At 33.8% G+C, this 16,139-nt stretch overlaps 1 protein-coding gene across 1 annotated transcript in view; it reads left to right on the top strand.

Moving 5' to 3' along the window:
* The window catches only part of fmnl1b (formin like 1b), a 24,844-nt gene extending 8,705 nt beyond the window's left edge, over positions 1 to 16,139 (top strand). The window contains exons 3-24 of the mRNA XM_089125430.1: positions 148 to 228; positions 348 to 421; positions 594 to 677; positions 2,875 to 2,997; positions 3,269 to 3,356; positions 3,427 to 3,503; positions 3,594 to 3,687; positions 6,077 to 6,151; positions 7,059 to 7,160; positions 7,236 to 7,455; positions 8,019 to 8,171; positions 8,302 to 8,426; positions 9,208 to 9,410; positions 9,710 to 9,944; positions 10,164 to 10,232; positions 10,303 to 10,383; positions 10,895 to 11,024; positions 12,243 to 12,406; positions 12,496 to 12,597; positions 13,241 to 13,342; positions 13,429 to 13,543; positions 15,133 to 16,139. Coding sequence (XP_088981556.1) covers positions 148 to 228; positions 348 to 421; positions 594 to 677; positions 2,875 to 2,997; positions 3,269 to 3,356; positions 3,427 to 3,503; positions 3,594 to 3,687; positions 6,077 to 6,151; positions 7,059 to 7,160; positions 7,236 to 7,455; positions 8,019 to 8,171; positions 8,302 to 8,426; positions 9,208 to 9,410; positions 9,710 to 9,944; positions 10,164 to 10,232; positions 10,303 to 10,383; positions 10,895 to 11,024; positions 12,243 to 12,406; positions 12,496 to 12,597; positions 13,241 to 13,342; positions 13,429 to 13,543; positions 15,133 to 15,233 — 2,598 coding nt within the window. The 3' untranslated portion in view covers positions 15,234 to 16,139. The remainder of the gene's footprint in view (positions 1 to 147; positions 229 to 347; positions 422 to 593; positions 678 to 2,874; positions 2,998 to 3,268; positions 3,357 to 3,426; positions 3,504 to 3,593; positions 3,688 to 6,076; positions 6,152 to 7,058; positions 7,161 to 7,235; positions 7,456 to 8,018; positions 8,172 to 8,301; positions 8,427 to 9,207; positions 9,411 to 9,709; positions 9,945 to 10,163; positions 10,233 to 10,302; positions 10,384 to 10,894; positions 11,025 to 12,242; positions 12,407 to 12,495; positions 12,598 to 13,240; positions 13,343 to 13,428; positions 13,544 to 15,132) is intronic.

Below are 16,139 nucleotides of genomic sequence, written 5' to 3'. Positions count from 1 at the left end.
GATCATATTACACATCAAAATAACAGCCCACTTAATTCAAAGGGTGAAAAACGGTAATGAAAGATTATTTTATTTATGCAAGAAACATGACTAAAATTAAATGTGGATTTAGGGGAGTTTACCATTCCTTCTGGTTTCTGTCTTCAGGAGCGATTTGAGGTGAAGAATCCTCCATCAGTGTACATTCAGAAACTCAAGAGTGTATTAGAGCAGGGAGGAGGCAGAAAGGTACTAGTGTGTGTGTGTGTGTGTTTGAATCTGAGAGTGTGATGTAGAACTCATCCAATTATAATCAAACTGAAATAAGTTTGTAAATGTGATTTTAATGCATAAAATTTGATTTTTAGTTTAAACGGCGAGTCCAAGAATCCACACAAGTTCTGAGAGAGTTGGAGATCTCGTTGCGCACCAATCACATCGGGTAAGAGCCATCACATGACTGCTGCAAAACATGCATGTTTCTGGCATGGGACTTTTTAACTACTGAAAGTTTATTAAATGAGACATGACATGATCTGGAGCTTTGGGAATGTCTGTGTCAACACTGGGTTGTCTTTTGTTTTTTATTTGTGATGTTCTCTGTGTCTGTTCAGGTGGGCTGAGGAGTTTCTAAATGAAGAAAACAAGGGTTTAGAAGTGCTAGTGGACTACCTCTCTTTCGCTCAACGTGCAGTCACGTATGTACAGTACACACACACACACACACACACACACACACACAAAGACACAAAAGAGGAAACTAAATTCTTAATGTGACGAGGCGTCTGGGAAAATAATGTGCTCTCTGACCATCCAGTGTCTCAAACCAAACTCTGATGCCAGCTAACACTGGTGTTATATTCACTAGACTAGTCTGAGGTACCAAACAAATCAACAACTAAACAAAAACACTGTAAGGCAATCAAAAGACTATATGCACGAAGTGCATACACTCTCAGAAAAAAAGGTACAAAAGCTGTCACTGGGGCTGTACCTTTTCAAAAGGTACACTTTTGTACCCAAAGGCTGCATATTGGTACCTTAGTGGTACATATTAGCACCTAAAATGTACATATTAGCACCTAAAATATACATATTAGCTCCTGAAATATACATATTAACATCTAAAATGTACATATTAACACCTAAAATGTACTTATTAGCACCTAAAATGTACATATTAGCACCTAAAATAGACATATTAGCTCCTGACATATACATATTAACATCTAAAATGTACATATTAACACCTAAAATGTACTTATTAGCACCTAAATTTACATGTTAACACCTAAAATGTACATATTAGCACCTAAAATGGACATATTAGCTCCTGAAATATACTAACACTAAAAATGTACATATTAGCACCTCTAATGCAAATATTAGCACCTAAAATGCACATATTAGCACCTAAAATGTACATATTAACACCTAAAATATACTTATTAGCACCTAAAATGTACCTATTAACACTTAAAATGTACTTATTAGCACCTAAAACGATGATATTTGTACCTGAAATGTACATATTAGCACATAAAATGTCCATATTAGCACCTGAAATGGACAAAAGTTTACCTTTTGAAAAGGTACAGCCCCAGTGACAGCTTTTGTACCTTTTTTTCTGAGAGTGTACCGTTCGAATGTTTGGCATCTGTAAAATGGCATTATTTTAAAAATGTGTTTGAAATAAGTCTCTTCTGCTCACCAAGGCTGCATTTATCAGATCAAAAATTGTCAAATTTATTTTAATTTATTGAATAATTGTATTCTGTGATCAAAGATGATTTTTCAGCATCATTACTCCAGTCTTCAGTGTCACATGATCCTTCAGAAATCACTCTAATAATATATGATGATTTGATGCTCAAGAAACATTTCGGTAACACTTTATTTGAAGGGGTGTGCATAAGACTGACATGACACTGTCATAAACATGACATAACACCTGTCATGAACATGAAGAAGTCTTTATGAATGTTTATGACTTTTGTCATTAAGTGTCATTCGGTAAATTATGACACTTCTAATGCAAAGTTGACATTGTTTAAAATGTCTTTGTTATGACAACTTGACATTAACCAAGAAATCATAACCTGACACAAATATGTCATAACAGGTCTAATTATCAAACTTAAAGAAGTTATTTAGCTTTGCGTTAACATTACATTACCCTGTCATATGTGGTTGGTTTTGACTTTGGCCGTTATGACACCATAACTCTGTCATGAATATTTTACTTGTCCTCAAGTAAAGTGGAACACATTGTACTAGTTATAAAGATGTCATTACGGGTTATTACACTGTCAAATGCTCTCAAAAAACATTAATATTTCCCCTTACCTCAAGTAAAGTCAACTTTGTATTTAAAGTGTCATAATTTACCGAATGACACTTAATGACAAAAGTCATAAACATTCATAAAGACTCCTTCATGTTCATGACAGGTGTTATGTCATGTTTATGACAGTGTCATGTCAGTCTTATGCACACCCCTTCAAATAAAGTGTTACCAACATTTCTTAATATTAATGTTGACAACAGTTGTGCTGCTTTATATTTTTATGGAAACCATGGTACCGTTTGTTTCAGGATTCTTAGATGAATAGAAAGTTTAAAAGAACAGCATTTATTATTAAGTATTTACAGTCTTTTGATAAATTTAATGCATCCTTGCTGAAAAAAAGTATTTTTTTTTATTTATTAAAAAGATATATTATTGACCCCAAAGGTAGTGTAAATTGCAAGCCAACTTTTCAGTTCATTAGATCAACTGTATTAACAAAAAGATAGTGCAACAGTTATTGTTTGAGTGGATACCACAAACTAATATACATGAGAGGTGAACATAAAAACGAACATGCATTCACAAGACAGACTGTGTTTTCACAGATATGACATGGAGAGCTCCGATAATGGAAGCTTTGAGGAGAAGTCTACGGAAGATCTGACCACGAGCGCGACAAACTCCCCCACCCACAATTCCCCACGCTCAGGACGGTCGTTCGCCGCGAGGTCAGTCCAAAAACCAAATCACACAAACCATCATGCATACGTGCCAAACACTATCACTTCAGCGTCCTATTGAGATCATAGCGTGACACAAACACACACCCGTCCAATCGCTTCTATCAGGATCAGCTGCATTCCTGATTCAGAAAGAGTGTGTTTGTGTGCATCTGGTTTTACTTTTAATGATTTTGAGATTACACAGTAATATAGTTCTGCTTTGAATCAGTGTGTTTCTGTATAAAACTGCTTTTAAAACGATCTATCTTCTCCTCAGGAAAGCTCTGAGATACTCGCGTCTGCTCGGCCAGAAGAACCACCTGCATCTCTGCATCATGTGCCTTCGCACCATCATGAACTACCAGGTACTTCTCACTCTCGCCTCGCCTCGTCTCATCTCTTCACTTGACTAATGCGTCTGTGTGTGTGTGTTAGTTAGGGTTTAATCAGGTGATGGCTCATCCCAGCTGTGTCAATGAAATCACTCTTAGTCTCAACAACAAGAGTGCCAGGTGAGAGGACAGTGTGTTTTGGTTTTGAATGTTTTTGTTTCTACACTTCTGTCCTTACATATGTGTGTGTGTGTGTGTGTGTGTGTTTAGGACTAAAGCACTGGTTCTGGAGCTCCTTGCTGCTGTGTGTCTGGTTCGAGGAGGTCATGAAATCATTATTGCAGCCTTTAATAATTTCAAAGAGGTAAGAAAAGAAAACCTTTCTTTTTCTGTTCATCTTATTGTGCACAATTCTTCACTCATCATAAATACTAATAATTCAAACAAACATACCAAAACATAATATAATCAAAAATATAATTTCATATAATAGACATTATAAAATATTTTAATAAAATATAATCAAACATAAAATATAAAATAATAAAAAATAAAATAAAATATAATTACAAATAATGATAAAAAGAAAAAAATGATTATGTATTATACCATTGTATTATGTTATTAAATATGTAATACATATTATAAAAATACTAAAAAGTTGGTTATAATAAAATATAAATCACACATACCAAAACATAATATAGTCAAATAAAAATATAAAAAGAATAAAAAGAAAAATTATTATTATATTAAATATGTATTATAAAAATAGTAAAAGAAAAAAAGTTTGAATTAATAACATATAAAACAATATAATCAAATAAAAAAAAGGATATTCATTAAGTGTCCAAATAGTTTTAGGCCCACATGTGAATAATTTCATATATTCTAATACAATATGTGACTAATTGCTTATGACTGAGATCTTAAAATTAGCTATACTGTGTAGTTTTAAATTTGTCTACTTATTTTTTATTAAATCTTTATTATCTTTTTTGTGCATGTTTTGTATCTGGTATTTTTTCATGATGTTTTTACTTTCTGTAAAGCACATTGAAGTACTTTGATGGAGTGAATTGTGCTATATAAATAAACTTGTTGTTGTTGTTTTGTAATAATATTCACTTTTCATCAATCAATGTCGTTATTTCAGAGATCAAAAACCTGATCTTAAGTTATTCACACAGACACCTGATGAGATTTAGATTCAAGTGTCTGATCGGCTGTTGAACTGCTGAACCTTCAGCTATGATGATATCAGCTGTTACACCCTGTCTGAGCGCGACGCTCGTGTGTATAGGAGATATCTTGCAACCTCACACACTCACACGGACGTCGGTTTTGTCTCAAAGACATTTGTGTGGGTGATGATTCAGATGCCTATCTCTGAGAGCAAAATCAGAACATTCCCCTAACGTTCCCGAATGGTCCCATGAGGTTATTTTTTTGGGAATCAAACAAGAATGTTATAGGAACGTTCCATGTAGGTTATATATAGGTTCCATTTTTATAACGTAAGGAGAATGTTACGGGAACTTTCCCTTGACCTTAACTAACGTTCCCAGAACGTTCCCAGAACCTAAATTTGTTTCCTGGGAAAACCCGAACAACTATTGGTTATACTTGCTTGGAGGTTTCCCACCCATATTTCTTCTTTATGTCTGTGAAATTTGCATAAAAGTGTAACACAGTCTTTCTGTAGTGAGAGCTAAGTAATAAGATGTTGGATGGAACATTTAAGGGGTGGTATAATGCCCTTTTCACAAGATGTAAAATAAATCTGTGATGTCCCCAAAGTGTGTATGTGAAGTTTTAGCTCAAAATAAATCAAAAATAGATATTTTTATATAGCATGTTAAAATTGTCACTTTATGAGGGTTAGCAAAAACGCACCGTTTTGTGCCTGGCCCTTTAAATGCAAATGAACTGCAGCTCCCGACACAGTGGGCGGAGCTTCAAGAGTGTGCGCGTTAGCAGCTCATTACCTCACGCAGACACACGCTAAAATGTCAGAAACTGTTCTGCCTTTTATGTTTAAACCGGAGTCAGACAAAGATGGAGAGACTAAGCGGAAGTGACGACATGTAGAATGCAACAGGACGTCTCTGAATGGTCAGTTGATGAATTTATGTTGCTGATGTGGAGTTATCTTCAATTAGCATATTCTGTCAGGATAATCTATAAATCGCTTGTATAGGAACTGTTGTGAGATGCACACTGAGTTTTCAACATGGACTGTGTGCGGGGCGGGGTTTATGTCAATTTTAGGGTTGGTGATGTCACTAACCCAGGAGGAAGCTCGTGTAGTCCCTACCAGCCGTGTGTTGTAGTTCTTTAAAAAACGATTTCTTTAAAAGCAAATATCTCCCTTTGCTTTGAACTTTTGAGTTTCGTAACTTTGCAGATGTGGTTTATGCTCAAACAGCAACATTACACACTAACTATAGTTAGAAAAGTGAAATCATAATCAACCACTGCTTTAAAGCAATAATACACTGTCAGATGATAAACTATCCTTATGAAAAGTGTGTAACCAAGATATTATACCATACACACATTTTCTAAAAATGTCACAGTCGGTTCTTTTGAACCCTTTTGCTTTTATTTACTGGCATTATCACTTAAAATTATCACATAAAATATCAGCAGAAAATTGAGTCAAAAGCAAAATACAGTAAACTCACGTACAGCTAACAATCCCCTCTGAGACAAGTGTGTGTGTGTGTGTGTGTGTGTGTGTGTGTGTGAAGGTGTCTGGAGAGAAGAACAGATTCGAAAAACTAATGGAATACTTCAGAAATGAAGACAGCAACATTGATTTCATGGTGAGGACACAGAAATCTTAATTGTTTGATTTTGTCTCTATTAATTTTCCTATTTAATAATATTCTTACTTTAACTAAGGTATTTAGTTCAACATCTCTATATACCATATTTATATATAATGTATATTTGATCATTGACTAAATTTATCAGTGAATCAAGATGTAGGTGTCTTTTTTTCCACAGTATCAAACCGTTCTTGTCTGTCAGTCTTATAATGGAGGTCTATGGTCACCACCTCAAAGAGCATGCACAGAGAAGTCCAAATTAAACATGATTTAATGACTCGTAAATGTAAGTACACATTGATGACCTAAGACACGAAACGAGCGGTTTGTGTGAGAAAACGTACAGTATTTATATCGTTTTAACCTCTTGTTACCACAGCCACAAAGCGCCCGCGCCTTCAGATCACTTGGACGTGACTGATTACAAGTGGTAAAACGGTATAAATACTGTTTGTTTTCTCACACAAACCGCTCGTTTCGTGTCTTAGGCCATCAATGTGTACTTACATTTACGAGTCATTAAATCATGTTTAATCTGCACTTCTCTGTGCATGCTCTTTGAGGTGGTGACCATAGACCTCCATTATAAGACTAATAGACAAGAACGGTTTGACCTAAAAATATCAAAATTGGAACTACTGCAGAAACAAAGACACCTACATCTTGGATGCCCTTGAGGTAAGCTAAAACATATTAAAAATTAATTTCAAAGTAAACTATTATTGATGTTTGCAGCGCAATATTTGACTGGAATGGTAACATTGCCGGCTCGTTATATATATCATTCTGCCCGCTTTGAATCAAACACAGAGATAAAGTAGATAAATGCATTATCGAGAGAGAAAGTACAATGGATAAATATATATAAGTGTAGTTATTTATCATAAATTGTGTATATCAGCTAAATGCTAGACTGCAGCAGTGTGAGAGTGAAGCTGTGGAGAAGACGTCTGAACTCGAGAAGCAGCTCATAGAGGGTATGAAAGAGGTGGAGCTTCTGAAGGTAACACTCTACAGTATACTAATACTCACTTTTACTGGTGTTTCCAGCCTGTGTAGCATTGGTGTGTGTTTCCAGGGCAGTCTGAAGGAGGCGCACGCTCAGGTCTCTCAGCTGCAGCAGAAGGAGAAAGAGAGAGAGACACAGAGTGAGAAGGAGAAGGAGAGAGAGAGAGACAGACAGCAACGTCAGTTGGAGGAGAAGCTTCAGGTTCTAGTGGATCGAGGTCTGATCCGCATGGAGAAATCCCAATCCGGCTCTCTGGATTTACACATTATACCAGTCGCTAACACAACAGGTGAAGATCAAATATACACACAACCAGTGCTGTAATTATATAATCACTTATTCTAATTACATTCTATTCTATTATAATAGTATTATACATATTATACATAATAGTATCTATTATATTATAATTGTATTATACATCTATACTACTTAGATTTTAATTATAGTGTTATCTGATTTATTAATGTATTATAACTTAATTTTTATAACAGATTAAACCCTGAAAATTATACAAAATGTATATATATATATATATATATATATATTATAACTCTAGCCTAATCAGTGAACTAAATTCATAAATAATAATAGAACATAATATAATGTTCAATGCAAATAATAAATAATAAATGATAAAAGCAAAGCACTGTTACATATTTCGATTTCCATTACACGAGAGATGTTAAAACTTTGATTTGTACTCGGCTTTCGCCAAGAAGATAAGCACAAACTAAGACGTAGCTTTACAGTAACCTATGTTTCTCCATCCATTTACGTTTCTTTCCATATAGTGATGCGAATTGTGGTGTCTGTAAATAATAAATCAAACATTTCTCTTTTAATCCCAAGATAAGAGTACAACAGAAATGAAGGCCTCTCCTGTGATGCAATCTCCGCCCCCTCCTCCTGTCCCCGCCCCTCCCCCACCTCCTCCCCCGCCCCTTATGAGTGAAGCTCCGCCCCCTTCGCTGTCACATGGAAGGGCAGGAACCCTAAAGACAGGTAAGAGAAATGATGACAGTCATAGTACAAAAAATTATGATTTTAAATGATTTTCAATGAAAAGTGGAGCTGTACAAAACACTGAAAGTGTATTTCTTCCCCTCTGTGTGTGTGTGTGTGTGTGTGTAAGGTGTAAAAGGTAAGAAGCCAATCAAGACAAAGTATCGAATGCCCCTGCTGAACTGGCAGGCTCTACAGGAGGAACAGGTGGCTGGCACGGTCTTCACAGAGCTGGATGATGAAAGTGTGCTTGGGGTCAGTTCAGTGTGTTGATAACTCGGCTCACAGAAACGCATGAAATGGCAAACTGTTGCTTTTTTTCTTCTTAAAGTACAGTATATATATTTATTATATGTATTAATTATTTATAAAATATTTGAAAATAAAATATATATTTTTTACATGTTAGTAATACTTTTTAAAATAATTTTATGTAATATATAAAAAATTATTTTATTTTTTAAATCATTTTTGTTGTAATTAAAAAATGTATTTTTGGGGTAGTCATTCCTGAAATGTTTTTACTTCTTGAAATATGTTTTAATTAGTAAGATATATATACGGTGTATATATATATATATATATATATATAATTGTTTTAATCTTTATCAATTTAATTTTAATATAAAATAAGTGTCTGTGTTTCTAACTGGGCTTATAGAAATGCATGAAAGGGCCACCTGGAAATAGAAATGCTAAAACATTTGCTGCTTGCTGCCTTTTTTAAAATATATTTTATTATGAAATATATTTAAAAATGAAACGATTTAGTTTTAATGTTTAAAAATGTCGTTTTTTCTTGAAATATATTTTTTAATTTAATTATTATAATTATTAAATAGTTTTTTAAGTGAAACATAATTCTTACTATTTATTTCAATAAAAAATGCATAGGAGTACTCATACGCCGTTTTATATTTATCGACTTACAAGCCGAATTATCTAAAAATTTATCATCATCAGAATTGATTTTAAGTGACTGACTAAAGACGATGTCACTCACCTCCATGTCTTTGTCCTCTTCCTGTCTCTGAAGGAGTTGAATATGGACGTCTTTGAGGAGTTGTTTAAAACTAAAGCTCAGTCCGCTACTGTGAACGTAGGCACTCTGAAGGTGAAAGTGGCCAATAAAGCATCTAGTAAAATCTCACTACTGGAGCCCAACAGGGCCAAAAACCTCGCCATCACACTGCGCAAAGGAGGCATGAGCACCGCTCAGATCTGCACTGCCATCCAAACGTACGTTCAACACCCACGATCACTTACACACACTGTCATACAATGACAACATACATTTTTACATTACTTTAACTCAATTTTCAACTTTTAAGAAAAAGATTCAACTCATTTTTTAAGTCAGTTTAATGTCATTTAAGCTGAAATGACTTAAACATCCAAGCTGATTGTACGTAAAAAATGAAAGGTAGCCAATTTTTTTTTTTTTACACACACAGTGTAATAATACGTTTCTTATCTTTCACGTCACACAAACTAGACTAACACTGCTCCTCTCTGTGTGTGTGTGTGTGTGTGTGTAGGTATAATCTGGATTTGCTAAATTCAGATTTTCTAGAGCTGCTGGAGCGCTTCATCCCGTCTGATTATGAGTTGAAGTTGATTGATAATTTCGAGCGTGAAGGACGCCCCCTGCTGGAGCTCTCAGAGGAGGACAGATTCATGGTGGCCTTCAGCAAAATCCCACGGCTGTCACAAAGAATCAGCACGCTAACATTCATGGGAAACTTTAGCGATAGCATCCTGCTATTAAAACCTGTGAGTATATATGCAATATACACTGAAAAATGATTTTTTTTTTTGCAGAAAGATTAGTGGAATACGTTTTACAAGAAAATACTATTTCAGTCTTTCTACTTAAAAAAATCTAATTTAATTCAATGTCACATGCAAATAATTGTTATTAATACACCAATTTTTTTGTCAACATAAAATTAAATCTATTTGCTTTCTTTACTTGTTTACCTTATTTTGTAGCAATTAAATGCCATCATCGCTGCTTCCATGTCCATCAAATCCTCCAGCAAAATGAAGAAGATTCTAGAGGTAAAGAGAATACACTGTCAAATAATATCTGAAATAGTGGAAAGAAAACTGATCTTTCTCTGTTTTCTAGATCATTCTTGCATTCGGGAATTACATGAACAGTGGGAAGAGAGGATCAGCATATGGATTTCGACTCCAAAGTCTTGATTTGGTGAGAAAACATCGATAGCTGGCCATTTTGAGATTATTGGCATATAAAGCAGATTAAAAATTTGTGTCACTTCCAACAGTCTGCGCAATAGATAATTCACATATCGTGCTTTCATATAGTTTCAGTTCATTTAGATCATTACGTGTCAGGGTAAAATAAATACCTCATCAATTGTACTTTTTGGATATATAAGTGATTATTCAATTGAAATAAATAGCTCATTTTATTTACAAGTACACACTGAAAATAAAGGATTTGACTGAAACTAGGCTATTTACATTACATTCTTGCATTCAAGCAATATATTTGATCAGTTCATGCCAAGTGGGCACGTTTATTACACGTCGACTCCCTGGCGAAGGCTCGTATGTCGAAACGCGTCGTGTTTTAAAGGTTTAAGATGACCAAGCCATAACAATAAAGGCTTTTTAAATCTTTCTGAAGAGAGTGCCTTGGAGTTTCCTGAATTTTTTGGCACGTTTATTAATTTAACACACATTTTCACTTTCAGCTTCTGGACTTGAAATCCACAGATAGAAAACAGACACTCCTGCATTTCATCGTCATGATCATACGAGAAAAATACCCTCAGCTGCACAACTTTCACTCTGAACTACACTTTCTGGACAAAGCTGCGCTGGGTGAGTGTTCACACACACACATCCACTCTCCAGTCCAGCTCTAAGTGTGAATGCAGGGACTGTCCTTGCATGACTTTAACCACTTCTTGAAGGGGATGCTGGGGGATTTAGTTGCTTAAAGAAAATCTGAATGTTCAAAATGTCAAACTTTTGGACTTTTTAGACAAAATGAATTTAAGAAATACACCAAGACAGTCAATTTTTTTTTCTTTTTTCAAATTTTTCGAAAGAAGCCGCTTATGCTCACTCATTCTTTTCTTTTTTTTAATAAAACATACAGTTCAACTGTAACATTGGTAATTAAAGTTACAAGAAAAAAATGATATTTGATTATATTTTAAAATGTAATTTATTCCTGTGATCAAAGCTGAATTTTCAGCATCATTACTCCTTCAGTCCTTCAGAAATCATTCTAATATGATGATTTGCTGCTCAAGAAATACACATCATCATATCATAAACATGAGAAAATCTTATTTATTCCAAACTTTTGACTGTATATTTTCAAATTGGAAGTAATGATCAAAGCTAAACATTTGGGCTGGTGACCTACGTTTAAATGTTGAGATATTTCAAGCCTTTATTTCTTATAATTTTGATGATTATGGCTTATAATCATCAAAATGATAACAAATAAAGGCTTGAAATATCTCACTTTGCATGTAATGGGCCTACACTGTAAAAAAATATTGATGGTTTAACTTAAAAAAGTAAGTAACCTGGTTGCCTTAAACTTTTAAGTTCATTGAACTGTAAAATGTGAGTTAATACAATGAAGGAGATTAATTTAACCATCAGAAACTCAAAAGTATATGTTATCTGAACTAAATAAATGATTTAAGTTGATTTGACAAAAGAAAAAATGTTGTGATTGCTACACTGTAAAAAAAATATTGTTGGTTTAACTTAAAAAAGTAAGTAACCTGGGTTGCCTTAAACTTTTTAAGTTGATTGAACTGGAAAAAGTGAGTTAATACAATGAAGTAGATTAATTTAACCATCAGAAACTCAAAATAATAAGTTATCTCAACTAAATAAATTTGATTTGACAAAAGAAAATATGTTGTGATAACAAATCTTGAAAATATTTTTTACAGTATATATAATATATTAGTTTCACCATTTAAAAGTTGAATTACTGAAATAAATGAACTTTTGCACGATATTGTACTTTTTTTTACCTGTATAGAGCTGTATGTTAACGTATCGTTCTCTCAGTCTCTCTGGACAGCATCCTTGCAGACGTGCGGTCTCTGGAGAAGGGGATGGAGGTGGTCCGTAAGGAGTTCCAGCAACAGAAAGACAGCGCTGTCCTCACAAACTTCATGTCCAATAATGGCAGTCTGCTGGACACTATTGTAAAAGACAGCAAAACTGCACAGGTGGAGATGAATTCAGTCCTGCGCTACATAGAAATCACATTGAATTTGAAATCAGAAGAGCTTGATCAGCTGTGTTTGTCTCTCTACAGGAGATGTATCACTCAGTGGTGGAGTATTTCGGAGAGAATCCCAAATCCACACCTCCTTCTGTGTTCTTCCCTGTTTTCGCCAGGTTCATTAAAGCATATAAGGTGATGAAATTATTACAGAGTGCCACTACATATCAGCTTATATCATACTAGTTATTATGAATGATTAAAACCACCAAGATACACTGAAAAAAAAAATGTTTGGCGTAAGATTTAACTCTTTTCACTCAGTAAATTGCTTGTAAATTTCACAAATAATTACAAAGAAATGCCAAGTACACAATTAATTAAACATCAAAAAAGACTGAATGAGCATTTTATCCAAAAACATATTCCAATAATTGTTTATATATAATTTTTTTTAAATATAACATCCTAATGATGACAGTAGATGAAGAGAAGCCCTGAGGCACCCCAGTAAATAAATATTGCAACTTAGACATCTCGCCCTTACATAAAATAACGGTTATGACTACATAAATTTGTCATTAAACAGTATTTGATACACCCTTTTCAAGTGCTGTTTGCATTCGAAGTGTCAGCTGAATTAATTACCTTAAACTTCATAAGACTTTTTGGATCATTCATTTATTCATTATGGCAGTTCCTCACCATTTTTCCTTAATAAATATTGATAAATAAAAATGGATAAAGACTCATCATAAACTCCGCTTCTGTAGAGCAAGGGGTTATAGCACAATATTAGCCAGTGTTGATTTACTGATGAATCTTTCTTTCTCTATAGCTGGCCGAACAGGAGAACGAACAGCGGAAGAAATTCTCTGAGAATGATGACAGCGTATGTTTATCCATCTCTGACCCTCCCATCACATCAGTGAGTCATAAGGTAATGCGTGATAGACAGAGACCGAAACACTTGAGGAACAGGAGGTGAGATGTAAAGACATCTTACCGGTGTGTTGATGTCCACAGATGCCAGCGCTTCCACGATTGCCACAGATGGATCTGATCGCAGAGCTGAAGCGCCGGCAGATGACACCGCTCGTGCGAGAGGGCAAAGACGGAGCCATCGAGGACATCATCACAGGTCAGAATGGGGTCAGGGTTCAAAGGGTGGATAAAACCACCACCCTAACTTATTACAATAAGGATGAGTGATTTTAGTTAGTGGTTTCATTACATAAATGGCACAAATAAAACCTGACACATACTGTACTTTGTGCTTAAAGTAGGGGGTCCCAGAAAAATTCAGGGAAAACATTATTTAAAACAATAAAATAAAATCCCCTGTTTCATTCTGCTTTCTAAAGAAAGGTCAATTGCTACTAAGAATGATTCAACTGACAGCCATAATATTATGCACAGTACTATAATGATGCATAGGAAAAATATATATATATATATGTGCATAATACACACACAATATATATATATATATCATGCACATTTATAATTAAAATTGGTATATAATAAATGGTTATTTATAGAAAAATATATATTGTATTTCCATGTATATTTATTTTTTATAGCATGAATGGTTCTTAATACAAATGTTTTTTTACAATATAAATGTATACAAAATTATTGAAAAATATGTAAATTTGTGTGAAGACCCATTTTAAAATATTTAATGTATAATTATGTATATATTTAGAGTTTATAATATAGAATTATAGACATAAAATATTGAAATATAGTTATATAATATAGATTGGTACAGACTAATATATATTATAAAAATATAAATATATTTACTATAAATACTGTATATTTAGACATTTATATAATATTCACATGTATAAATACTCCTATATACATTACTATACAAATATCATATTTATAATGTATAAATATAATGTATACATTATAAATATTATATTTGTATAAATATTCATTTTAATAAATACATTTCTATATAAATGTAATATTATACATGTAAAATTAGATGTTTAGTTTACATACATTTAAAGACGCATTAACTCTATAAAAAATGTAAATATATTCATAAACTATATTTTGAAAGACATTTATATAATATACATGATTCAAGATTCACAAATATAATTATTTAATATATACATTTGTATACTTTTTTTATATTACAGATGTAAATATATATTTATAAACCATAAATATATTGAAATGTATTTATAAGCCTAACTATACACTGATATAGAATTAAATTTGTCCCGAACGGTCTGTTTAAGCAGATATTTTCACGCAGAGCGTTTGTTCTCCGTTCCTCATGGTGTCTCGGGATTCTTTGCCAAGTCTAATTCTCTCTTCACTCGTCACTTTGCCAGTTATTTTTCTGCTTTTGATATTCAGAGTATATTGTGTATTTAGTTCAATTTGTCTTATTTCTGGCTTCCTCTAACATCTCTTGTTCGGTCTGGTTCCCAGCTCTGCAGGCGGTGCCATTCACGGCCCGTTCTGGGAAGCGTTCCTCTCGTCTGCTCTGCGATGGGACTTGTGCATAACAGTCTCTTGCTTTCTCTCTTCTCTCTCTGAAGGTATCGCTCTTCATCTAGACACTGCTATCCATGTCAGCTTTGCTCTTCTGTAACACTGAACTTCCAGCTAGTTCCTCCCTCAGCTCTGCCTTATAGATCTGATGTTTCCCTTTCTTTCAAAAACTCTTCATCAGGGGAGGATTCTGACTGTGTGTATTTGCAGATTTGAGGAACCAGCCGTATATCAGAGCCGACGGAGGTAGACGAAGCGCCAAATGGAAACCGGCTCAGCAGCTTCTCGTGTCGTCAGACATCTCTCTGTGAAACACGCGCAGCTCGAAGGATTCCCAGAGGAACGGACTCAACTACTGAAGCCAAAAACAGTTTACAAGAGATATTTAAACAGCTATAAAAAGCTCTAAATTAACTTCAAATATTTATTTTAAATTCAGAACACTTTTAGGGAAAACACTTATCAAAGAGCACGTGCTTTTATATTTCATATGTAGCCGAAAATTTAAATTATAAAAAAATGTAATTATATTTGGTTAATATAATTGAAAGAATTTGAGTTATATACAGTTTTATTTTGATTTTGGGGTGAAATATGGCACATTCTTGAAAGGTTTTATAATATTAACCCTTGAACAACTGGATTTTCAGCTACATTTTACATTTAGACACTTAATCGATATTTCCATGAAATGCTTACTGTACGCTCACACCACTGAAAACTAGCTGCGTCTAATATGTGTAAATATATTTTTTTCATACAAATCAGTCTTTTTCTTTCTACATGCAGTATGTATTACATCATAATGATTTTATACTGGGAAACTGGCAGTTTACACATATAAAAGTACAGCATTTCTGGATAACAATTAGTGCACAAGCACATGTAGTAGAAGATATTCACTTTAATAGTCACAAAAACAGCACGAGAACATTTCTAGACCAACAGTCTCTTGTACATACAGAACCAGACGAGGTTTTATCAACATTAAAACAACTTTTGCATTATAACATTTCCATATAGATATATTTCTATTGGTCAACATTGCATTCACACTTTGTTTTTGTTTTATCACAAGTAGTTGTCGATAGATTTATGTACATTCTATGTGTTGCATTAAAGGGATAGTTCATTTTGAAATAAATTTTTGGTGTTTTAGCTTACCTCAAGGGCATCCAAGATGTAGGTGTCTTTGTTTCCGCAGTATTTAAAATTTT

The sequence above is a fragment of the Pimephales promelas genome, chromosome 22, assembly GCF_988280905.1.
Source record: "Pimephales promelas chromosome 22, fPimPro1.hap1.1, whole genome shotgun sequence".
Lineage (NCBI taxonomy): Eukaryota > Metazoa > Chordata > Actinopteri > Cypriniformes > Leuciscidae > Pimephales > Pimephales promelas.
The sequence above is the reverse complement of the archived record's forward strand: the minus strand, read 5'-3'. Positions and strand labels throughout refer to the sequence as shown.